General features: G+C 38.5%; 2 protein-coding genes across 2 annotated transcripts; one reads left to right on the plus strand and one right to left on the minus strand.

Annotated features, from left to right (window-relative positions):
- Window positions 1-13,063: 13,063 nt before the first annotated feature.
- LOC111920661 (uncharacterized) lies at window positions 13,064-14,917 on the plus strand. Its single transcript, XM_052771477.1, has 5 exons — window positions 13,064-13,300; window positions 13,776-13,969; window positions 14,243-14,327; window positions 14,472-14,540; window positions 14,640-14,917. Exons 1-5 carry the CDS (start codon window positions 13,217-13,219, stop codon window positions 14,730-14,732), a joined length of 525 nt encoding a protein of 174 aa, XP_052627437.1. The 5' UTR covers window positions 13,064-13,216; the 3' UTR covers window positions 14,733-14,917.
- Window positions 14,918-18,664: 3,747 nt separating this feature from the next.
- Window positions 18,665-23,325, minus strand: LOC111920652 (probable LRR receptor-like serine/threonine-protein kinase At4g30520). Its single transcript, XM_023916227.3, has 11 exons — window positions 23,000-23,325; window positions 22,751-22,883; window positions 22,578-22,649; window positions 22,354-22,497; window positions 22,106-22,177; window positions 21,944-22,003; window positions 21,723-21,823; window positions 21,501-21,635; window positions 21,031-21,375; window positions 20,133-20,512; window positions 18,665-19,266 (listed from the first exon to the last, which is right to left on the minus strand). The coding sequence occupies exons 1-11, from the start codon at window positions 23,094-23,096 to the stop codon at window positions 18,898-18,900; spliced, it is 1,908 nt and encodes a 635-aa protein (XP_023771995.1). The 5' UTR covers window positions 23,097-23,325; the 3' UTR covers window positions 18,665-18,897.
- Between the last annotated feature and the right edge of the window lie 1,256 nt (window positions 23,326-24,581).

A 24,581-nucleotide genomic window follows, 5' to 3' on the forward strand; every position in this document is an offset into this window, starting at 1 on the left:
AGAACTACCTCTGTAACGAACCAAAAATACGACCCAAAAATTTTATTTAAAAACTTTACCAAAACCATATTTATAAAACTGTATCATAATTCATACATAATTTCGTAGTATTAATTCAAACATAAACTTATTATCAGCGTAAAACATCCCAGACTGACTAGCTATGGTGTGTGCACTGCAATCTTCCCGAGCTCCTCTTTGGAAAATTGAGTACCTGAAACCCAAACTGAAAACTGTAAGCACGAAGCTTAGTGAGCTCCCTCAATCTACCACATACCATACAATAACATATAAAGCACATACTGGGGCCTTGCCCCTACATCGGACCGAAGTCCGGAAACTGCATCGGGCCGAAGCCTGGACTAACTGGGGCCTTTCCCCCCTGCATCGGACCGAAGTCCGAAAACTGCATCGGGCCGAAGCCCGGACTAACTGGGACCTTGTCCCATGCATCGGACCGAAGTCCAGAAACTGCATCGGGCCGAAGCCCGGACTAACTGGGACCTTGTCCCCTACATCGGACCAAAGTCCGGAAATTGCATCGGGCCGAAGCCCGGACTAACTGGGACTTTGTCCCCTGCATCAGACCGAAGTCCGAAACTGACTGATCATAACATAGCATAAACACATATCAACTAGCATAAACACATATACTGTATACTGCGTCGAACTGAAGTCTGGAACACATAACACATAAACATGCTTGAATCACAGAGACACCAAGCATACTGAACTACTGCATCAGACCGAAGTCCGGAACTACTGCTAACTAAACGAGTCGGCATTATGGTCGTAGACTCGTTACTACTGGAAGGAAACTCACCTCGTGATGCTGACTGCTGAACTCCTGAATGAGAAATCCCGGACTGCTGCTCCGGCTACTCCCCGGCTATCAGGGGAATTAAAACACTAAATCAACATAGGGATTTTCCCTATGGGTAAACGGACCATTTTACCCCTGCTATAGCATGGGTCATAGCATGGCCCAAAACCCTCAATTCCTTCTAAGTCCAACAACGGCCCTATAACAGGCCCACTAATGGCCCAATTTTTTGAATTGGGCCTATCTCCTCATATGGACCCCACCATAACCTTGGCCCATAATCTAACTTTTGGAGGCCCAATAACAAGATAGGCTTTCCAAGCTCACTATTGGCCCAATTTGCTATATTGGGCCCAAAACCCTTTATTGGACCTTACTCAAGCCCAATGCTAAATCCTTGGTCCTTAGTAACTGAATTCTGATGGCCCAATAAGGCCCAAGGACCCTAAGTGTCTCAACTCAGCCCACACCGAGGCCCAAAATGCAATAAGCCCAACTGACTGCGTTACGTGGGGCGTACTCTAATGTACGCTTAGTGTACAGGCCTGCTAGAGAGTACGCGGGGCGTACCTGTAATTACGCTCAGCGTACTCATTCTGTTAAGACACTTTCCATTAAGTTCTTAATACTTCGACTCAAGAGCCATAAACTTAGATCTATGTCTTATTCCATGCCCTAATCCATAAAGTTGCTTGCTTTATGGCTTCCATGACTTACATAAGTCCCAATCTCCAAAACCCATGTTCTAATTCCATGAAAGAAGGTCTTAACTCATGCATGAACTCATTTGGACTTTCAAGATATCAACTTTCTGTTCTAGGGAGTCATTTATCACCAAGGGTGGCAACCCTTGTCCTGCAAATCGGATTCAAGCTATAAAGCTTTCACCTTTGGACCAAAAACTACCATAACTACCCATACTAGATCTAAGCATCCATAGACAAAGTTATGAGCTTTTTACCTTCCAGGTGTTCCAGAGGATGGTGTTGTCTCAGATCTATAAGCTCTGGCCTCCAAGGTTCTTCCTTGCTAATCTTCCTCTTCTCTTTTCCAAGCTAAAACCACCAAGATAAGCCTTCCAAGAACAAGATCTCACAATATGAAGGTTGGGTCATTCTAGGGTTCCTTCTGAGGCTGGGGAGGCTGATATGGGGGCTAGGGTTGGAGCTATAATGTCCTTTATATAGTGCTTGTCCAAAAATTAGGGTTTTTAAGCTGTTAGCGTACGCTGGGCATAACTCCCGTATGCCGAGCGTACGCCTATAGGACCCGCGATCTTTTTCCCCTTTACGTTGGGCGTACACCAGCCTTACGCTGGGCGTACTCAGCTAAACACGCGCACTAAACACTCATGCATGGCCTTCCATGCAAACTTTTCGCTATAAGGGTCATTCATGCCAAATCTTCAAAGTGTCATAACTCTTTCATTCTAGATCTGTTTCTGATGAACTTTATATCTACGGAAAGGTGGCGAGAAGCCCTACGCTTATAACAATACACCCCGGCCCAAAAACTTCTCAAATAATACCTCTAATTTAATAAAGAACTAAAACGCCCCTGGCCTTGGCCTCCGAAGTCCATAATGGAATATTTTAGAATAGGGCGTTACAACCTCTGTCCGCCCCATTACCCTGTGCCCAATCTCACCCCAGCAGACTAGGGTTCTACACTTCCGGCCATACGACAACTCAAAAGGTGGGGCGTTAATACCGGAATGATAGCTGTTGTTGTAGGCGAACTCTGCAAGCGGTAGGTGGGAATCCCAACTCCCACCAAAATCAATAACGCACGCCCTCAACATATCCTCGAGGGTCTGGATGGTCCACTCACTCTGCCCTTCTGTCTGCGGGTGGAAAGTTGTACTAAAATGCATTCGCGTACCCAGTTCCTCATGGAACTTTTGCCAAAAACAGGAAGTAAACCTGACATCCCGATCGGAAACGATAGAAACTGTAATCCCATGGCGAGAGACAATCTTGCTGACATACATGTCGGACAATTTGTCTGCCGACGAACTCTCTCGTATGGCCAAGAAATGGGCACTCTTGGTCAACCGATCCACGATGACCCAAATAGCATCAAACCCCTTCACCGTCCTCAGCAACTTTGTAACGAAATCCGTCGTGATCTGCTCTTATTTCCACATGGTAATCTCCAGAGGCTGCAGCTTGCCATGCGGCCTCTGATGCTCGGCCTTGACCATCCTACAGGTCAAGCACCTCTCAACATACCCAGCGATTTCTCGCTTCATTCCGGGCCACCAATAACTCAAGCTCAAATCACAATACATCTTGGTGGCCCCCGGATGAATAGAAAAATGAGACTTATGAGCCTCCTCCATCACTGTCTGTCGAACCCATCAAGACATCGGAACCCATACCCTACCGTATCAGGTCAATAACCCACGACTATCCTGAACAAACCGGGCTCTCGCCCTTAATTCTCTCCAACTTCCAGTTCTCCGGTCTCATACCCTCGACCTAAGCATTCCTAATCAAGCTCACAAGCGGGGAATCCACCGCTATCCTTATACACCTTGTTGGGGTAGAAGACCCAGCTGACTTGCGACTCAAAGCATCCGCAACCACGTTCGCTATACCAGGATGGTAAAGGATCTCACAATCATAGTCCTTGACCACATCTAGCCACCTGCGCTGCCTCATATTCAGGTTCGGCTGATCCATGATGTGCCTCAAACTCTTGTGATCTGTATATATAGTACATCGGACCCCGTACAGATAGTGTCTCCAAATCTTGAGGGTGAAAACCACTGCTCCCAACTCAAGATCGTGCGTAGGGTATCTCGTCTCATGCGACTTCAGCTGCCGCGATGCATAGGCTACCACCCGTCCTTTCTGCATGAAGACTGCCCCAATCCCGTGATGGACGCATCACAAAACACTACAAAGTCCTCGAATCCCTCGGGGAGTGTCAACCCTGGCGCCTCACATAAACACTGTCGGAGGGTCTCAAACGCACTTTGCTGCTTTGGGCCGCATTGGAAATCCACCCCCTTCCTCGTAAGACGAGTGAGGGGTATTGCGATCTTGGAGAAATATCGAATAAATCTCCGGTAGTACCCTACTAAGCCAAGAAACTCCTGATCTCTGAGGCAGATTTCAGAGTCTCCCACTGCATAACCGCCTCCACCTTAGCCAGATCGACCAAAATCCCCTCCTGGTTAACGAGATGTCTGAGGAAGTGAACCTCTCGTAACCAAAACTCACACTTCAAGAACTTGGCATACAGTCGTTCTCGCCGCAAGACCTCCAGCAGCTCCCTGAGATGCTCCTCGTGATGCTCTCGAGTCTTGGAATACACCAAAATACCATTTATGAACACAATGACCAAGAGATCAAGCATCGGTCTACAGACTCGGTTCATCAAATCCATGAACACTGCTGGCACATTGGTAAGCCCAAACGGCATCACCATGAACTCGTAATGACCATAACGAGTCCGAAAAGCGGTCTTCTCTACGTCTTCCTCCCTCACCCTGACCTGGTGATATCCTGACCTCAAGTTAATCTTGGAAAACCAAGATGCACCCTATAGTTGATCGAAAAGATCATCTATCCTCGGGAGTGGATAACGGTTCTTCACCGTTAACTTGTTCAGCTCCCTATAGTCAATGCACATCCTGTGCGAACCGTCCTTCTTCCTGACGAAAAGGATCGGTGCTCCCCAAGGTGAACTACTCGGGCGAATAAACTGCTTACCCAACAGTTCCTGCAATTAAGATGACAACTCCTCCATCTCTGGCGGTGCCATTTGGTACGGCGCCTTAGCGATAGGGGCCGCACCCGGCACTAGATCAATCCTAAACTCAACCTGCCTCTCCGGAGACACTCCGGGTAACTCCTCCGGAAACACGTCAGCAAATTCTCTAACTACAGGGCCTCTGAAACTGAGGGCTAATCCCTATCCCGCGTATCCACCACGTATGCTAAATAACTGGCACACCCATGCTGTATATACTGTCGAGCCCTAGATGTCAAACAAAACCCTGATCCCATCCTGGTGCCCTCGCCATATACTACCAGTTCTCCCCCACTTGGGGTTCGAACTACCACTCGCTGCCCCTCACAGTCGATCATGACGCCAAATCGACTAAGCCAATTCATCCCTACGATCACACACACTTCCCCCATGGGAATAGGGATCAAATCTATCGGGAAGGGCACCCAGAAAATCTCCAACTCGCATCCCCGGTAGACCGAAGAAGCAGAAACCCCGTGCTCGTTGGCGATCGAAACTCGCAACGGGCACTCAAGCTCATCTACCGGCACACTAAACCCTCTACTGAAAGTCTGAGATACAAACGACCGACTCGCCCCCAAGTCAAATAATACCAAAGCAGGCAAAGACTTCACTAAAAACATACCTAATCACAGGTACAACCAATAAGCATATCACAAATACAATAACCGAGACAGAGAACAAAAACGTACCAACAACCACATCCGGTGCTGCCTTGGCCTCCTCGGCCGTGAGCTGGAAGGCGCGACCCTGAGCCTTCGGAGGCTCCACCTGGACTGACCTCCCATCTCCAATCCTCACAGTAGTTGGCGCGGGACCCTGCGCCGGCTTGGCGGCAAGCTGCGAACAGTTGGTCTTCACATGACCAACCTGATGACAATGGTAACAAATCCTCATATCTGTTGGAGGGGCGGACTGACAGCAATCCCTGGCATAGTGCCCCTCCTTGCCATATTTGTGGCACCCACCTCCTGCTTGACAAACTCCTGAATGACCCCTGCCACACTTCCCAGAAGTGCGGCTCTGCTGACTCCCAGACCGAGTATCAGCGATCTTAGACCGCTTAGGCACCGGTTGAGACTGTGTTGGTGCTTGACGCTGCTCCTTCAACTGCAGCTCTATCTCCAACTCACACCGCCTCGTGGCTTCCTAAAGATCTAGGAGGGTATCACATCGTTGTGTAGACACAAACTGTCAAATATCGGTCTTGAGCATACTCAGATAATGAGCCATCTGACACTGCTCTGAAGCAAACTCCGGGCAAAACATAGCCCTTTCCGTGAACATACGGGTAATCTCCATCACAGACTCCCCATCGTGTCTCAATGTTAAAAACTCCTGATCAAGTCGCTCCTGCTCAACGTGTGGAACGTAGCGGGTGCAGAACATATCCCAGAACTGCTCCGAAGTAACAGCGGCCCGTTGATCATCAATATACGACCCAGTCGTCAACCTCCACCAGTCCTTTGCCCCAAGCCTCAGCAGGTTCAGGGCACACCTGACCTTCTGGTCAGCAGGACATGAGCACATGAAGAAACTGCCCTCCACGTCAGATAACCATCTCATAGCCCTAATCGCATCCTGTGTACCATCAAACGTTGGGCGCTTCGTATTATCTAAGTCACGGTACTGGAAAGCCCTGTGGGCTCCCCCTCAAACCCCTACCGTAGCTACAACCGAAGTGGCTGCAGAGGCAACTGTCTCTGCTAGAGCTGCATATCGCTCATCAAAGTACTTGACCATCGCGGTCTTGATCGACCCAAACATCTCTGGCAGCTGCGCTCAGAATGCTGCAGCAATCTTGTCGTGCATAATCTCCCGGATCCTGGCATCCAACTCCTCGGTCCCTATCCGTACCACGGGCTTAGGTGCTACTGGCACCTCCAACCCTCCGTCTCCCGACCCCGATCCTGATCCTGATCCAGATCCGGATCCAGAAGCAACACGTCTCGTCACCACCATACCGAAGTATATACAAGTCATCAGATAAATAACATGATGTCGGGAGACCAAAACCCACAACCCCATGGGTTGTGATTTCCTTGCTACGCGTATGGGTCCTGTGCTTTCAGTAGTATGTGCCCATACTACTTTCCACACCTACCCGTATTTGTCTCAAGTATCACCACAACGCCCTCACAATATCATCAACATAGAAATGCGCTCAACCCTCACTTCTAGAGGAATACCAACTATCTCACATCTAGTCTCACCCCTTCTCATGACTCACACACCCATGAAAACTTCCATCATCCCCTATAGCGCTAGTGCATGCTAGGTGCTCATAACGCTGGACCCAATAGACTTTCGAATATCGAATCTTACCCGAAGGCCGAATCAACATTCTCAGGCTATAAGGTCTTTATTATACACAACCGTGATGCATAAACTAAACATCTACAGTTATGATGTCAATTCCATATACAAGAAATCCCTATGCTAATAGGCATCATATAATCAGGCAAATCTACCATGCGATTCCTGAAGATCCCTAGCCTAGCACTAGCATGTTCTAATATATCGAAAAATCAAATAATTGTATAGTACTTTAGGGTTCACTTACAGGCTCCGGCTGATCGTACCCTCTGCATCCTCCATCCTTTATTTTGAAAACCACTTTAGAATTTATTTTGAAAATTTCCTTGATTTGAGACTGGGTTCACACGTGTGTTTCCCCCAATTCACTCAAACCAAGGCTTTGATACCAACTTGTAACACCCATAAATTTTACGCCAAATTTAAACTTTTTCTAACATACATAAAATCAAATAGCATTTGTTTACAAAAATGTTTTCAAATCATTGTCCATCAGAGTGTCCCAAAATCATAACATAAGGATGAGGAGCGGTACGGTCATGCCTTCGCCTTGCCACGATCTCCTGAAGTACCTGAAACAATAAATTAAAACTGTAAGCCCGAGGGCTTAGTGAGCTACCCCCAAAATACCAATACCACACTGACAATACCATACTAGTAATAATCAATCAATCAACATGCATACTGGGCCATCGACCTGACTGGACCGCCCTACAGGGCCTACAGTTTATCTGGATCTATCACGAGCCTTCGGCATGACTGGTCCGCCACGTGGGCCTACAGTCTCCCCGGACCGCTCATAGGGTATGTTGGCCTTCAGCACAAAGCAGGACCGTCTCAACCCAACGAACAAGCCACTAACCATGTGTGCATAACTATCATATACAGGCATACACAAACATCAAACATATCTGTCACACTAATCATCAATCATAGAATTCTCTCGTAACTAGAGCACCGGCCTAGCAGGTCACTAACATACCAATCCCTACGGATCATAAGAGCATAACATACTGTCTACCCTGATTCCGATCTAACAGATCATAACCACATGTAGCATACCATAACAAAAATAACTAAAGGGTCAGCCTTGGTTCTGTAGACCTTATCGATATAGTGAGGATAACTCACCTCGCAGATGTCGACTCGAGAGGTAAACTCCAACTCTCGGATCACTTGACACAAGCTCCACCACCTATTGTCATTGTACAACATACTCATAAGTCCTTAAACTTTTAAGGTACTCCATAACCCACTAGTCAACCCCTGGTCAAAGTCAAAGTCCTCAGTCAAGGTTAACAGTCCATGTTGACCTCAACTCGCCGAGTACCCTCGGCTACTCGCCAAGTTCCTTGAAGCACATTCCAACTCGCCGAGTCATCGGGGTGACTCGTCGAGTTTCTTCGATTCCCGATCAAACTTTAAGGCCACCCGTCGAGTTTCCTCCTTGCAACTCGGCGGATACACATGCATACATATTCTGGAGAAAACTCATCCGACTCGTCGAGTTGTTCTTCAACTCGTCGAGTCTTATGGCAATCTTCATCGGACTCGCCGAGTTATTCATCCAACTCGTCGAGTTCACGGCCATCTTCATGTGACTCGTCGAGTCCATTCAGTCCCTTTTTCATACAGACTTGCTTTGAGCCATGCAACGGCTCCAAATCATAGATCCAAGCATCTAGAGCATGCTTATCACTTAGGTGCTGTTTGTTTGTTCAAAAAAACCACTTCAGACCACTTATTGTTGCGCCACGCAACACACGCGCAACACTTGGCCTTTCGCAGCTGTTTGTTTTCCTGAAGACTTCTGACTTAAAAATTGTTGCGCGTGTGCTGCGTGGTGCAACACTAAACCAACTGCTTCAAACCTCTTCGCGCTTTATTTTAACTTACTGCAGCAGTCTGCAGACGTTAAAAAACAAACAGACTTTTTATTAAATGTTGCAGCCTTTTGTTCCACCTCTTCTGCTACAGAGGATTGTAGAAGTGGTCCACAGACTTAAGACATTTTCGCTTCGAAAAAACAAACAGCACCTTAAAGTTGCAAACTTTACGTGCATGCACGGATATAAAGGCTCTAAATGCCTATTTTAAGTTCTTAATGGAGCTTCATGCTCAAAAGGGACCTCAATCATGACCAAAACTGTAACTTTATGCTTCTAGAATCCAAGGAGGGTCCAGATCAGAAGTTACAACCTCATATCTAGCCCATAGCTCATCTTACTAACTTAATATTCTTCAAAACCCTAAAACTCAACCAATAGAAGAGATCCACAAGGAAAAAGGCGATTTGGGTACCTCTAGAAGATGATAACTGAGATAAGTGTTGATTCCCACACCCTATTTGCTCCAATCTCCTTCTCCTCCAAGCCTTCTTCCTCCAAAGATCCTCTTTCAAGCTTCAAACACACAATGGGCACACACACACACACACGTATTAGGGTTCTCACAGACTCTCTAGAACTGTAAAGAGGCCCAAGGGAGGCTAAGGTTCCTTTAAATAGGGTGCAAAACCCCGGGATTTAGGGTTTCATCTGCCGGCTCCTACTCGCCAAGTCCCAATATGGACTCGTCAAGTAGGTCACTTAACTCGCGATCCCACCCCGCTGCTACTCGACGAGTAGGGCCTAACCCAAGAAATCTTATTTAAATCAATACCTGAGAATCGGGGCGTTACATTTAACCCGATAGGTAAACATTCAATGATTTTTCTCATTTTTTTAAATTATCTCGATTTTCAGGTTAATTGATTTGACTAAGGAAAAAAAATCATAACTCTTTTTATTACACAAACCATTTTTGTCACAAGTGCAAGAAATAGCAATGTGCTTTTCTATTTCTTGCTTTTAAGGTTCCTTTTCCATAAATAAGTATAAGTAGGTTGTTATTTCTTGCATTTAGGACTTTTTTGGTTATAAAATGCATGAAATAGCAACATACTTTATAGATTTGACTTGGGAAACATAATTTACTCTTTTGCAATGGTTCATTCCATTAAAAGTTGCATAATGAGTCATTTTGCAATGTTTCATTCCTATCCATTTCATGTTGGAATGAAAAGAAATAACCCAAAACTATGGAATGAAATTAAACAAAACGAAAGGAATCACATTCCTTTAAGAATAGTCGATTTCATTCCAACAAGCCAAACAACTTTATTTAAATCGAATGTATGAACCTTTTCATTCTAACCTTGATTCCATCATAATAAACTAAAATCGGACATGACTGAATAAGCTTTGTAGGTCTTTCTCAATGAAGGGCATTCATGTCTTTTCTAGCATGTTCAATTACATTTTAAAGTTGGAATATAAAAGTACGATGATAAATTTGGAATATGAAAGTAAAATGCTATAATAAGAAAAAATTAAAGACATGTTCGTAATATATATTTGTATTTGACACTATGGTTTATATAATGGATTGTCTTTTTCTATATGTATGATATTTTATTTTGTATTACGAGACATTAAATGTGTACTTCCGTTTGATTAATATATATATATATATATATATATATATATATATATATATATATATATATATATATATATATATATATATATATATATATATATATATATATCAGTGTTGCAAAAATCGGTCTTGGCGGCCGATTAATCGGCGATTAATCGTTTGGCGGTCTCGAACAGATTACGATTAGGGTGCTTGGCGGAAATTGGTCAAAATCGGTCAAACTCGGGCTTGGCAGTCCTCGGCGGGAAATATTTAAAAATTCAAAAATAAATAATTTTCAAATATTACACCAAAATTTTAATGTTTTAAATCTTTAAGCTTTCAAATTTTAAAATATTATACTAAAGTTTTTAAAAATTCAAAAATTTAAATTTAAAATTTTCAAATACTTAATTTTTTTGGAAATATTAATTTTTTATATAATTTAGGGTCCCCGATTAATCCCCTCCGAGTCTGATTAATCGCTTATCGCTAATCGACCGCCGAGCTACCATCAAACGGTTTTTACAACCTTGATATATATATATATATATATATATATATATATATATATATATATATATATATATATATATATATATATATATATATATATATATATATATCGTAAAATTATGTCAAAACTCATGGTGTACAAAATATATCGTAATGGTAAGTCGTAAAACGTATGTCGAGCATTACCGACATTTTACAAATTACGGCATACAAAATCCGTCGTGAATTTTATGACAGACCAAATGTCTGTCATTTTCATTTATGACATGACTTTCCTTGACATACATTTGTCTGTCATGTATAGGTATTTATGACATACAATGTTTGTCAAGAAAAACCTAGTAGTGAACCTACATAATAAATAAACCATAAATACCGATATATGAGGCGACACTAATATGGAAAATGATAAGAACAAAAAATTTAAATAAGAAATGTTTGTCTAATTATTGACTTCCTTAGAAATGATTTCTCTATATGTTTTTATGTAGAAAAACAATGGATTATAAAACTAACAAGTAGGTAGCTAGGTAGCTGTAAGTTATAAACTCATAGAAGCAAAGGACGGGTCATTGCAATATAGGGAATTACTTTTTTCTCTTTACTTTTGTAAGTTTGTTACTAATAAAAAGGAACAAAAATGAGATAATGTAATCAAAGACTCAAATAGTGGTGATTATGACCACATCAAAACACTTCATTTAGCCGCTGTTAAGCTTGAAGTTATCCGCTCAAGAGATTCAACTATACGTGGTCAAGATGGAGGGGTACGCAACATCCCACCATCTTTTGATAAGCCTCCATATATGTATAAGGTTTGAGCAAGAAAGAAAGAAGTGGTTCATGGTCTCTTTAGCCGAACCACAAATAGGACAAATAGTAGATAGAGTCTAAATTGTACATTTTTTCGAAATTTTAATGCATGTAGGGATTCGTTTAGAGCCAACGTCTAAAGTCAAATGGTCAACTTGATTAGAACAAAATTGTTCCATCTAGTTGGCTCTTCACTGGTAATCAAGGTGCCACTATCAAGATAAACTCAAAGTGAAGTTACCGAGAAAACACATTAGAATCAATATACCAAAACAAGCGAACTTTGGACTTTGTAAACACAAAACTTCGCAAATCACTCCGGTTCAACCCATAAGACTATTAGGAGTGGAAGCTTTTTCACGCGTGAAAAGCTGATGTGGAGGGGCCAAGACGCGTGAACACCATTTCCTAGCCTCGGTGGTTTGGTTGTGGCGTCTTGGTGAAGACGCATGAAGACGGATGATCTCATTGGCTAGCTTTTCTTCCCCTCATATTTTTTTCTTTTTGTCTCTCCTTTTTGCCTCTTCACACCTTAACCACTAATGAATACCATTTCCACAACCTAGTGGGTTGGTTGTGGAAAGGGTAAATAATGACATGGCATCTTCTCCACACTAGAATCACTCGTGACCACTCCATGTAGCCTAATGTGTCCTCTACACCTCCTCTCGGTTGTCTATGCAAAACTAGAGGTCGATAAGCTTAATACAACCAGTTTGCAATCATTCCATCTTTATTTATGTCCAAAGCAAATAAATAAAAAAATAATGGTGTTTTTGCTTGAATGGAAGATACCCAAGCCATGTATCCATCCAAAAATTATTGTATGTACCATTTCTCAAGGGAAAAATTATTCAAATCATGACCTTACTCTCTTACCGTCCCAATAAAAAACATATTAAACAATCCATTACTAAATAGTTTTATGTCCGTCAGAAGTTGGATTTTGAAAATCAGATTTTTGCAAAATATTGACCGACACTTATTAATTTTCAAAATAGTAATTATACTATACGAGTTTTAATAAATGGTCAATACTTAATAGGATTTTATATAGAAAAATCTCATTATTTTAGGAAATTTTTTGATAAAGTTCTATATTTTTTAAACATAAAAGTTTTATTATTAAACATTTTGTTTAAATTAACGAAAAAATAATTTTTATTTTATTTTAATATGAAATGACAGATTATATTTTTCTAAAAATATAAAACTTTATATTGAAAAAAAAAAACATTTGAGACTTTATAAAAAAAAAGTTCCAAAATAACACGATATTAGTGATTCGGGTCTGGGTTTGGGTTTGGGTACGGGGTTCCGTCGGATTCGAGCTTTCTCATCTCTATTTGGGGCAAAAACCGAACCACCCGTGAATCGTTGATGTCAAACTGGTGGAGATTCAATTCAAGACTTCAAAGCTCAGCATCTCTTCCCAATTCTCAGTCATCTGGTCAAGGGTTTTTCGTTTTCCCCTATATTCCTTCAATTCTCACTGAGTCAAATCAATAACAAGGCGGAGATCTCCAAGAAATGGCAAATCAAGGTGCGAAGAAGCGAAGGGATGAGAACACACGTCATATGAACAATCTCTTTCGCATCATTATCGCCTGCAATGTAAACTTCTGTTCCCTTCATAAATCCTTTTATACACTGTTCCTTTTCAATTGCTTGATATATAGTATCTCGATCGATTACGATAGCATAGATTAGAAGTCAAACGTGTATCTGATTCTGTATTGCCAATGTTAATTGTAAATAAAACTCCTGCTGTTGACAGGAAGAGATACATAGAACGATTAGAATTCTAAATCTTTAAAGCTCCTATAAGGTTCTAAAATTAGAAATCTAGGTGTGCCTCTTCTTTCTCCAATCTCATATCTCATCACCAATCGATAGGGTTTTGTTTTTCTTCTTCATCCTCTTAATCAAAGTGCTTAATGAGATCGATAAACATTTCCTTATTTTCTTAATTTGGTGAACATAATCAACCTACACATATTCTTGTTTTCATCCTTTTCTTCTTCATAAGATACACTTGAATAACTCAATCCTAAAGACATTAAAACATGAGTTTGATGATAAATTACAGGTTGTTTACATCTTGTTAAGAGCAGGGGTGTTCTATTCAAGTTTTACATGGCTTCATTGGATTGGCTTAATCTTGACTTCAAGTGCCTACTATCTCTGCTATACACAGCTGGCATCCATGGCAAAACCTACTTATTCTGATAATGGAGACCTTTTTGATGGAGGATTCGATATGAGTACTGGTGGAGCTTGTGGGTATGTAATATGTATCATTTTACTTTTCCATCCTTATGCTGACGTGGCAACACAGATGCCAAATATGTTGACATGGAGGATTCAAATGGTTCTTATGATGTGTTGTACTTGTAACATAAGTTTAGTTTTTTTATATTATTATTAAAAGTATATATATGTGTGTGTTTTTCCATGTCAGCATTTGTAGTACTTGTAAGCTGACATGGCATGAACGGTTGCCATGTCAGCAAGGTAATATCAGGTTAATAATTTTGCTATGAATGTTGTGTGCAGATATCTGCATGATGTTATTTACATTACATGCTTTGTACAACTCACATCTATCATTTCTGGGAAGTTTTGGTGGATATATGCTGTGGTAAATCATTTTTTTATTAACAATATATATATATATATATATATATATATATATATATATAATGCTTTTTTTTTATCCCCAAATTTTCAATACTTTGTATTTTTTCTATCTGTTACAATTTATATTTTTGTTTGATTTGTTTAGATACCAGGATTTGCAGTGTATAAAGGATGGGGTTTAATTAAGGGATTTCTCCCTCAGGGAGGCTCAGAGGTGGTGTTTCTTTCACTTAAATTTATATATTAAAAAAAAGTTAATTAATTAATTTTAACAATAAGTTTGAATCTATTGGGCTCCATTTGTTATTGATAGGGAGTTGAAGAAGATGAAAAGACAAGAAAGAAAAGAGAGAAGATGGAGAAGAAAGCGTCAAGAGGCAAATTTGTTAAAGCAAAAGCACGATAGAAAGGGACTTCAATTTGATCATATTTTGTTTTGTGAAATGATTTTGAGTATTTAGTCTCGTTGATTGTAATGATATATTTACACATATATTCGGCTCAACTTAGACTTATCTAGAACAACTTTTTAAATTTGGATTAGTTTAATTGCTTTAAATTAATACTCAAATGATGTTTTCTAGTGTTTAACGTTGTGAAACTATGCACCAAGAGGTGGTAGAATGAGATGATTTTTTGGAAAAAAGCAAAGTCTTAACCAATTAAGACATGAGATGATGTTAAGAGCATTAATATTGGACCATATTTGAAAATGTTATGAATGCTTTTCTTTTTAGACAAAAGATAAAATAGGATATCTCATTTACCAAATTTTTGAAGACATAGTAAAAGATTAGCAAAATGTCCAAAATAATCAGTGATTTTGAAGATGACTTTGAGAAGTCATTATAGATCAAAATTGTTTTTATGAAGAAAAAAAAACACTGAAAATTCAGGTTTTACCGAAAAAGCAAACAACCCGACCGTTTTTTGATTTTTTTTTTGTGGAACAGTTTTTAAGGACTATTTCAACAACAAAAATAAGTTTATATTGAAGGTTTAACATGCAAATGTACATATAATAATAACAATAATAACAAATAAATAAATTCAGAGAATTTTGCAAATCAGATCTTTTAAACTCTTAATTTCACAGATAAACAAAATTTCAAAAAAAAAAAAATGGTGATAAAATCATCGAAGAACATTTTTCAACCAAACGTTTTCTTGAAAGGGTTCTCACCCAAAAAATAATGTAAAAATTGAAGAAAGATTGAGAGAAATATGTCTTATATATCAAACGTATCGTTTCACGGCCCATTTCGTAGCACAATAAGATTTTTTTAATAGCCCAAAATGGCATTTCCAGCCCATTGATTATTTTTCAGTCCATTTACGGATTTCGCAAATGTTATTAGGTCTGCACATTTGCTGTCTCGGAGAGGTCTCGGACCGGTCTAGAAACGGTTCAGTCTTTTTGTGGTGGATCTCGGAGCAGTCCAATCTTTTTTTCGGATTGGTCCCGTCTGGTCTCGAGCCGATCTTTTTTCAGTCCGGTCCCATCTGGTCTCTAGCCAGTCTTTTTTCAAACCAGTCTCTTTCGACCCGATCTTTTTTGGGACGGGTCTCAGTCTTTTTTGATACAGACTCGTGGTCTTTTTGTGCGTATTAATAAGTATATAATTAACACAAAAAGGATATATTTATAAAATTTGACTTCCGGTCCTTTTTGAGATCGGTCTCAAACCAGTCTTTGGTCGGTCTCGAACCGGTCTTCTGCCAGTCTTGGAACGGTCCAATTTTTTTTGGGACCGCTCTCAGAACAGTCCGGTTTTTTATCAGACCGGTCTTGGACGGTTTCGGACCAATCTTTTTAGGACAATCTTTTTTCGGTCTGGTCTTGCTTTTTTTTTTCGGGTGCGGTCCGAGACTAGTCCTTTTGTTCAGGACATTTATCTAATTTTTTGATATTTGCTGGAAAACTATAAATATGATTAACTTATTTTATCTTTTTCCAAAACTTTTTAACTTTAAAAAAAAATAAAAAAAACAAAACGACCCTACTTAGATGGGCGAAACCACCTTTATGACTCAAACATTAGGGGTGAGTATTTGGACCGAACCGGACCGGATCGACTCTTAGACCAGACCGATTTTGGAGAATATTGTGGACTGTGGACCGGACCGGATGAGTCATGTCCGTGTCCGGGTCCAGGTCCGGGTCCGGGTTTTCCGGTTCTTGGACCCATTTGGACCGGTACAAATTTAATTGCATAGAGTACAAGTCGTTAAAATAAGTTTTTGGGTTTGATAGAACTCGTTAAAACGAATATGTTATTGGGTTTGATACGATACAACTTGTAAAAATGATTACGTTTCCGTTTCATCCATAACTAATCTACATTGATGTTATAATATTATAACTTACAAAATTAATTTTCTAAATAAAAGCAACTAACATACAAAATCAAGTTCACCAAGATCCTTTTCATATGATTTATCTGTCAAAAATACATAAAATTTAGAATTATAGTCTAAAATAATAGTTAAAAATTTGAAATATTTCAGCTTTGATAGCTCTACTTTGAAGTATTGTAACTCAGAGAATATAATAATAAAATAAACAAAATTATAGTCTAAATTCATCTACAAACTGTAAACTAAATGTTGGAAAAAACCACAGGTCAATCCGACTTAAAACGAATGAGTTATGAGTGTTTAAAAAACGTCACAGATTACAATATCTTGCTGAAAAGCTAAATTTTTTCAGCTTTGATACATCTACTTTGAAGGATTGTAACTCAGTGAATATAATAATAAAATAAACAAAATTATAGTCTAAATTCATCTACAAACTGTAAACTAAATGTTGGAAAAAACCACAGGTCAATCCGACTTAAAACGAATGAGTTATGAGTGTTTAAAAAACGTCACAGATTACAATATCTTGCTGAAAAGCTAAATTTTTTCAGCTTTGATACATCTACTTTGAAGGATTGTAACTCAGTGAATATAATACCAAAATAAACATAATTATAGTCTAAATTCATCTCCAAACTGTAAACTTAGTTTTGAAAAAAACCGCAGGTCAATCCGACTTAAAAAGAATGAGTTATGCGTGTTTAAAAAACGTCACAGATTACAAAATCTTGCTGAAAAGCTGAATTTTTTCAGCTTTGATAGCTCTACTTTGAAGGATTGTAACTCATTGAATATAATACCAAAATAAACAAAATTATAGTCTAAATTCATCTACAAACTGTAAACTAAATGTTGGAAAAAACCGGAAGTCAATCCGACTTAAAACGAATGAGTTATGAGTGTTTAAAAAACGTCACAGATTACAAAATCTTGCTGAAAAATTGAATTTTTTCAGCTTTGATAGCTCTACTTTGAAGGATTGTAACTCAGTGAATATAATACCAAAATAAACAAAATTATAGTCTAAATTCATCTACAAACTGTAAACTAAATGTTGGAAAAAACCGCAGGTCAACCCGATTTAAAACGAATGAGTTATGTATGTTTAAAAAACGTCACATAAATCATAAACATATCCAACCGGTTCTAAACCCGGTAAAAACTAGACCGAACCGGGAAAAAAAACCGGACCAGACCGGATAGAAATCTTAGAACCGAGAACCGGCCCGGGGGTCCAAAAAAACGGTTCGGTCCGGTCCACCGGTCCAAATGCTCACCCCTATCAAACATTACAAGCCAAACGTTTCGGTATAAAATTATGTTTTAACCTAACATTGTTTTGTGGGATGAGGATAGAAAAGGAGAATATTTACCCAATTATATGATAATATCATCATACACGAATCACGATCCCTTTACCTTTGTTTGGTTTTAGTCAGTTAAAGTGATATGAAGTGAAGTGGTGTGACATAAACTAAATGTAATAATTGAAATGAAAAAAAAAACAGTTTAGATATGTAACTTATAAAATCAAATCATTTATTTTATGTATCACTTAATGTTATAACCTTTTAGTAGTAAAGACATCTAAAATATAAACTTATAAAAAGTTCAATCATATATTTGTGATAATAATTTCACTTTTTATAAAGAAAAAAAAAACATGAAGGGCATGACTGCAAAAAGGAGACATTGTCTCGGGCCTCCCAGCCAACTTTTGGTCAAGACTCCCGACCCTTTCGCTTTCTCTTCTTTTGCTTTGTCACATACACACACACACCCATCATTATTTGCAATGTATGCCCCCACATAAACTTTAAATCGAATATTACCAATTATTTAAATCTGTATTTTAATTTTTACTACACGTTTTTTAATAACCTTGTTAAATACTTTCCCTTCAACTTTTATAAAAAGCAATAGTTAATTAAATATACACTAGAAACACCATCAAAAAATTTGAAATACAAGTCCACATAATCAACTCATACCATACCATATTACCATATATCAAAGTAGTCATCAATATTTTTTCTACAATGTAACATTAATTTCCAAAAACAAATTAGACCCTTAAACCAAACATATTTACCAAACTATACATCCACTTTTTCACATAAAACCTTTAATTTAAATACTAAATATATAAAACTAAAAATATAGCACCTTTTTCCTTGATATCCCTATTTTTAGTAAATGACATTTGATGATCATCTTGGACCAGAGAGTTCCATGGCATGGGCATCATGGTCATCATCCATCAACATCACCCCAAGCATGCTTGATGTATAGTCATCATCATTGTCATCAAGTTTTTGGACCATACATCCATTTTTTGTTTGGTTTCTTATGGTGGTGTTATGGCTCACGTGATTATGAGTCGCGGCCCATTTTTCAGCCAGACCGTCCCCTTCCAACATCCTGAGCACCTCAGACATCCTGGGCCTGTGGCCCGGGATGTACTGGGTGCACAGTAATGCTACTTGCAGCATTTCACTCACATCGATTTGGTCATAATTTGTCCCCAACTCTTTGTCTACTAAAAGCTCCACCTTTTTCTCTTGGTGTGATTTTTTCACCTGAAAAATAAACATTTATCATGCTTAGTTGACTTGTACTTTGTGCATTGACAACTTGTACCATACATGTAGCATGTGAAGAACTTTTCTTGATGTAAAAGACTTCTATTGTACCCGTTTTTGTAATGCATGTGTTGGTTTTATAGGCTGATAGCAATAATTTCAAGACTTGTACCCTATGCATTAAAGACTTGTACCATACAAATTATTGTTGGATGTTAAGGTTTGGTTTGGTAGGCTCGGAATCTTTTGATGTGCATTAAGAGGTTGTACTTTATTGTACTATTCCCAATGCATGCCTAGTAACATAGTACAACCTCACGATGAATGTGAGAAGTACAAAAAAATTCGTAGGTTATGTGTATTTATTAGAGAACGAAAATAATTGACCATGTCTTACAACTGTACAAGTTGGTAATGCATGTATAGGACTTGTGCTAGAGTACAATTTATAACATAAAAAATGATTGATAATTTGAGATACTATAAATGTTATATGGTACAAGTATGTAATGCGTCTTAGAAAATAAAGATAGTAGTTTGTACAACAACACTGCTATGAGTGCAACCCAAATGGTACAAGCAGGTAATGCAGCCTAAAACCCCTACACAAAATTACCAATGCAAAGTACAAGTCATAATGCATGTCTATGTCCAGGACCTATGCATGTACAAGTTGGTAGGAGACACAATACAGATGTACAAGTTGTCCATGCATGTCTAGAATTATTAGTACAACTAGATGGTCCACAAGCATAGTTGATGTGAGGGTTTCAATTCCTATTGACGAATTAGGTAAATGCAAAAATAGTACAACTAGTTAATGCATGTAGAAATGAACAAGTTTCGATGCGTAAAGTACTTACCCATTCGAGCATTGCGCCTTTTTGATTAACCGTTTTCCCAAACTCGAAAGCTCTCATCCCCGTTATCAATTCCAACAACAAAATCCCGAATCCAAAAACGTCTGTTTTCTCTGATGATTGGCCGGTGGAGAGATATTCCGGTGCAATGTGGCCCACAGTACCACGCACCTCCGTGGTGACGTGTGAATCCGCATGATCAAGAAGTTTCGCGAGCCCAAAGTCACCCACAACCGCCTCACAAAACTCATCTAAAAGAACATTCGCCGCTTTCACGTCTCTGTGGATAATCTTCGGGTCACACTGCTCGTGTAAATATAACAAACCTCTTGCGGCTCCTATCGCAATTTTTTTTCGTGCATTCCAGTCTAAAGATGGTTTTCCTAAAATATTTGTTGGAAAAATATAAATTAAAAGTTTTTAAAAAAAGTTGACCTTGTAACAAGATTTCATCAAGGACAAATTAAATAGAAACACCAAAATAAGGTAGCAAGTGTTTAACCACTTTGTCATAGTACCCACTATTCATCCTACATTTGTTTATGAAAATGTCAATGGGCCCCACACACATCATGTCTCATAAGACTAGACAATCTTTTTAGGGTTATTTTTTTTATAACGAATTCACTTTATTTTTCAATGCACTGACAGCTTGTGCAAGTCAAACACAGTACATGACTACAAAATCGTTGCACCGACAGTCCAGTGCATGTCAAACACAGATGAAGACCATCTTATTAAGTGTAAGATTATTGTCATGAAACTAAACTATAAGGGGTCAATTTTGAAATTGGAAAGTAGTATGTTTTGACATTATACATAAAAGAGTTGACTTTGAGATGGTCCATGATGCAGTACCGAGTTGTACCATAAACAATAAATAATGATTGAAAGTACAAACCTCTAAGCCTTGAAGCTACACTGCCATTAGACATGAAAGGGTAAACCAAGAGTCTTTCCACCGGAGTTGCACAATAGCCAATCAACCGGAGCAAATTCCGGTGAACCGCTAAGCTAATGAGCTCCAATTCCGTCCGGAATTGTGATTCCCCTGCGGTTCCATTGATGTCTTTCAACCGTTTCACAGCCACCATTGTCCCATCTCCTAACTTTCCCTTGTAAACATTACCAAATCCTCCAGCTCCAAGAATGTTTTTTGAGCTAAAATTATCGGTTGCGTATTGGAGTTCTTTGAATGTGAAGCTTCTTAAGTTTCCTAAGTTCATTAAACCCTCTTCTGGTATGTCTGTCGATAGTTAATTTCAAATTAGATAGATACTTCGACTTTTTAGGTCAAATCCAAAAACCCTTTGATATTAATCATTGTAATATACCAAATTCATGTCAAATAAAATAAGGATTCATAGATACCATTGATATCGAGGATGCTTTGTTTATGGCTTCGGCTTCTCTTCCATAGAAGAACTCCAAGTGATACGATGAGAAGAACGAGACAACTTAGACTGATTCCAAGAGCAATTGCGACCCTTTTCGACTTGCTTTTTCCTGAAAATTTTTAGAGAGAGAAACTCGGTTTAGAGTTTAGAGAGAGAAAGAGAATCGAATTCTTTATATAAACTTCACAAATCATACCTGATGATGGATTAATCTCGAACGAGAGTGGCTCAGGTAAAGTCGATCCATAACAACCTTCATTAGCATGAGTTCCACATATCAAAGGATTACCCACAATACTGTTGAATAAAAACAATATCAAGAATTAAAGTACGATTTTTTAATGTTAATTTCAAGAAAAAAAACAAATAATCAACGTAAAAAACGACTGAGGTTATATGATCAATCATCATACATACTTGAAAGTTCTTGCTGAAAACTTGGGAACTGGACCACTGAGATTGTTGTATGACAAGTCTCTGAAATTTGAACATATTTGTCGATGATTCAATGATTTATTTCAAAGGAAAGTTTACAAAAAAAGATAGAAAATAAAACAACAAAAAAATTAAAAAACTTACAAGAGGGCAAGTTGAGGAACAGAAGCTAACGACAAAGGAATAGCTCCAGATAAGCTGTTGTTATTCAACCTTCTACTCATTACATGACAAAAACAAAAGAAAATAGGGTCAAACATTATCAAATTTGAAGAAACAAAATCCAAAATTTTCATGTTTTCAACGGTCAATTTATCGAACTAAAATTGACCCATCAATGATCATGTTCCAAATAAGGAGTTTTAGAGAGAGACAAAGTTTTGGATAATTACAGATATTGTAAGCTATTTAAAAGACTCAGCGACTCCGGCACGTGACCGGAGAGTTTGTTGTTTGATAGATCCACCGTTTGCAGCTTCGGAAGGTGGCCTATTCCGGCCGGAATTTGGCCGGAGATGTTGTTGTTCTGCAACAATCTGTTTTCACAAATCTTTAAAACATAAGAGATTTTCAAGAAAACACATTCGAAATTCCAAAAAAAAAACAGATGACTTACACTTGACGGAGGTTTGTGAGATTAGCGATAACTCCTTGCAATGTTCCTGATAATCCTTGACTTGGAGCTCCACTGTAACAAAACCCATGAATTTTTTTAGATAAAACAGTGATGAATCGAAGATATATTACATATAATGTATATGTATAGGTTAAAAATTGAAAAGAACATACAAGCCAGTGACTAGATTATCAGGGGAACACGTAATCATAGCCCAGCTACAAGGGTCGACTGAATCTTCATCCCAATTGCTAAGAGCTCCATGAGGATCATTCAACCCATTTCTAATCAAAATCAAAGCTACAACTGCACGTACAAATTGAGATCAAGAATTTAAAAACCCATATATTATTTCAAAAACCCAGAAAAACCCAGAAAGGAAAACTGAAAAAAGGATAAAAAGAGGAGGAAGAGAGAGAAACCTTCTGGATTACGAGCTTCATAAGAGAGAGAAAGAGTAGGAGCAAAAAGAAAGAAACAGAGGAAGCAAAATCTGAGGCGTTGAAGCATGATCATCATTGAATGCAAGTGAAGAACATTAATTTTGGAAGAAATTTCGGGGGGAAATACCGTGAAATAAATGTGGTTTATATGATGAGTAAAGCTCTTCTGATTTCATTTGGAATGGTGGGGCATTTTCGTCTGCAAATTTGGGTAAGTCACAACATTTGCCATTGCAAATGGTATTTGTAAAGAGAGAGAAAAAGGAAAAAAGGAAAAAGGAAAGAAGAGAATCAGGTTGCGATGATACGGTGGTGTCAGTGACAGTGAGTGAGGGGTGTCAAGTGTAAATTATGGGAATTAAAGCTTCCTTCAAGTTGCTTTAATGGTTAACATGCACAGCTTTTGCTAACATGCGCATATTCTTTATCCTTCTTTAAACCAGTCTCTTTTTGAGCTTTTATCTTTAGTTTTTACACGGATGAAAGCAAGTAAGAAACGTATATTTTTCTATAATTTCAAATTTATTTAAATAAATCCACTTTTTTTGCATTTTGGTTAAAGTTTAAGATGGTTAAAGTTCAAGACGATGAATACAAAAATATTTTTCCTACTAAACAAAGTTAATTTAAAGAAATGACATTGATTTTTGAAGTCAAATTAAACAAATATTTTACTTCAGGGGTAATGAAATGACAAATCATAATCTTAAGAGAAAAAGACAAAAATAGTTTAATTTTTGATAAGTTTGGTTTAAGATTTAGGTAAAAGTTAAATGTAGACCTCACTATTCATTGTCTTCGAAGTCTTATGGTGCTCAAAAGCTCTAAAATAGGTCTTCTAGCTGTGAACTGGGCTGGATTGGTCCTAACCATATAACCTCTAAAAATATTTTTCTTATTTTTCATAAGTTTCTTTATGTTTTATTCATATATTTTTTGCATAGATTTAACATTTACACACAAAAAAAAAATTCGGTTTTTATTATTTGGTATTTTTCAAGGAATGTCTACAAAATACCAAAGAGAAAAACCAATTTCTAGTTATTTTTGCTTGTATTTATCGAAGATTACAAATAATGAGAATCCTATCGAAAAAGAAAAAATATAAATATCGATCCAACCCATCTTCTCTAGCCTTTCCACTACACTCTTGATATGAAAGAGACCTCCAACCATAAAAAGCGATCTCAAATCTGGGTTCCCTCGATCACCCTCCCTTAAACCTAGTCGGGACAGATGAAGTCGCACCACATTTTATAACCTTCGAACCGAAAGCGTACATCTAAGATTGGTTTTTTTGTTTATTTCGCATGACTTTTTTAGTGTTCTTGGTGTTTTTGTAGAGGTTCATACCAAAACACCATCTTTGAGCTTAGAAAATGATATTTTCACATGTGTTCTTTACTAGGCATTCTTTTGATTATTTGTCTGGTCTTATTTTTTATTTTATTAATTTTTCACAACATTTTAACATGGATTGTAAGGGGGAAATGAACCCAAAGGAGTCACATGTAATGTACTAATGTTGAAGTCTAGAAATGCACACAATATTTTAGATGAT

This window comes from Lactuca sativa, chromosome 5, assembly GCF_002870075.4.
Source record: "Lactuca sativa cultivar Salinas chromosome 5, Lsat_Salinas_v11, whole genome shotgun sequence".
Lineage (NCBI taxonomy): Eukaryota > Viridiplantae > Streptophyta > Magnoliopsida > Asterales > Asteraceae > Lactuca > Lactuca sativa.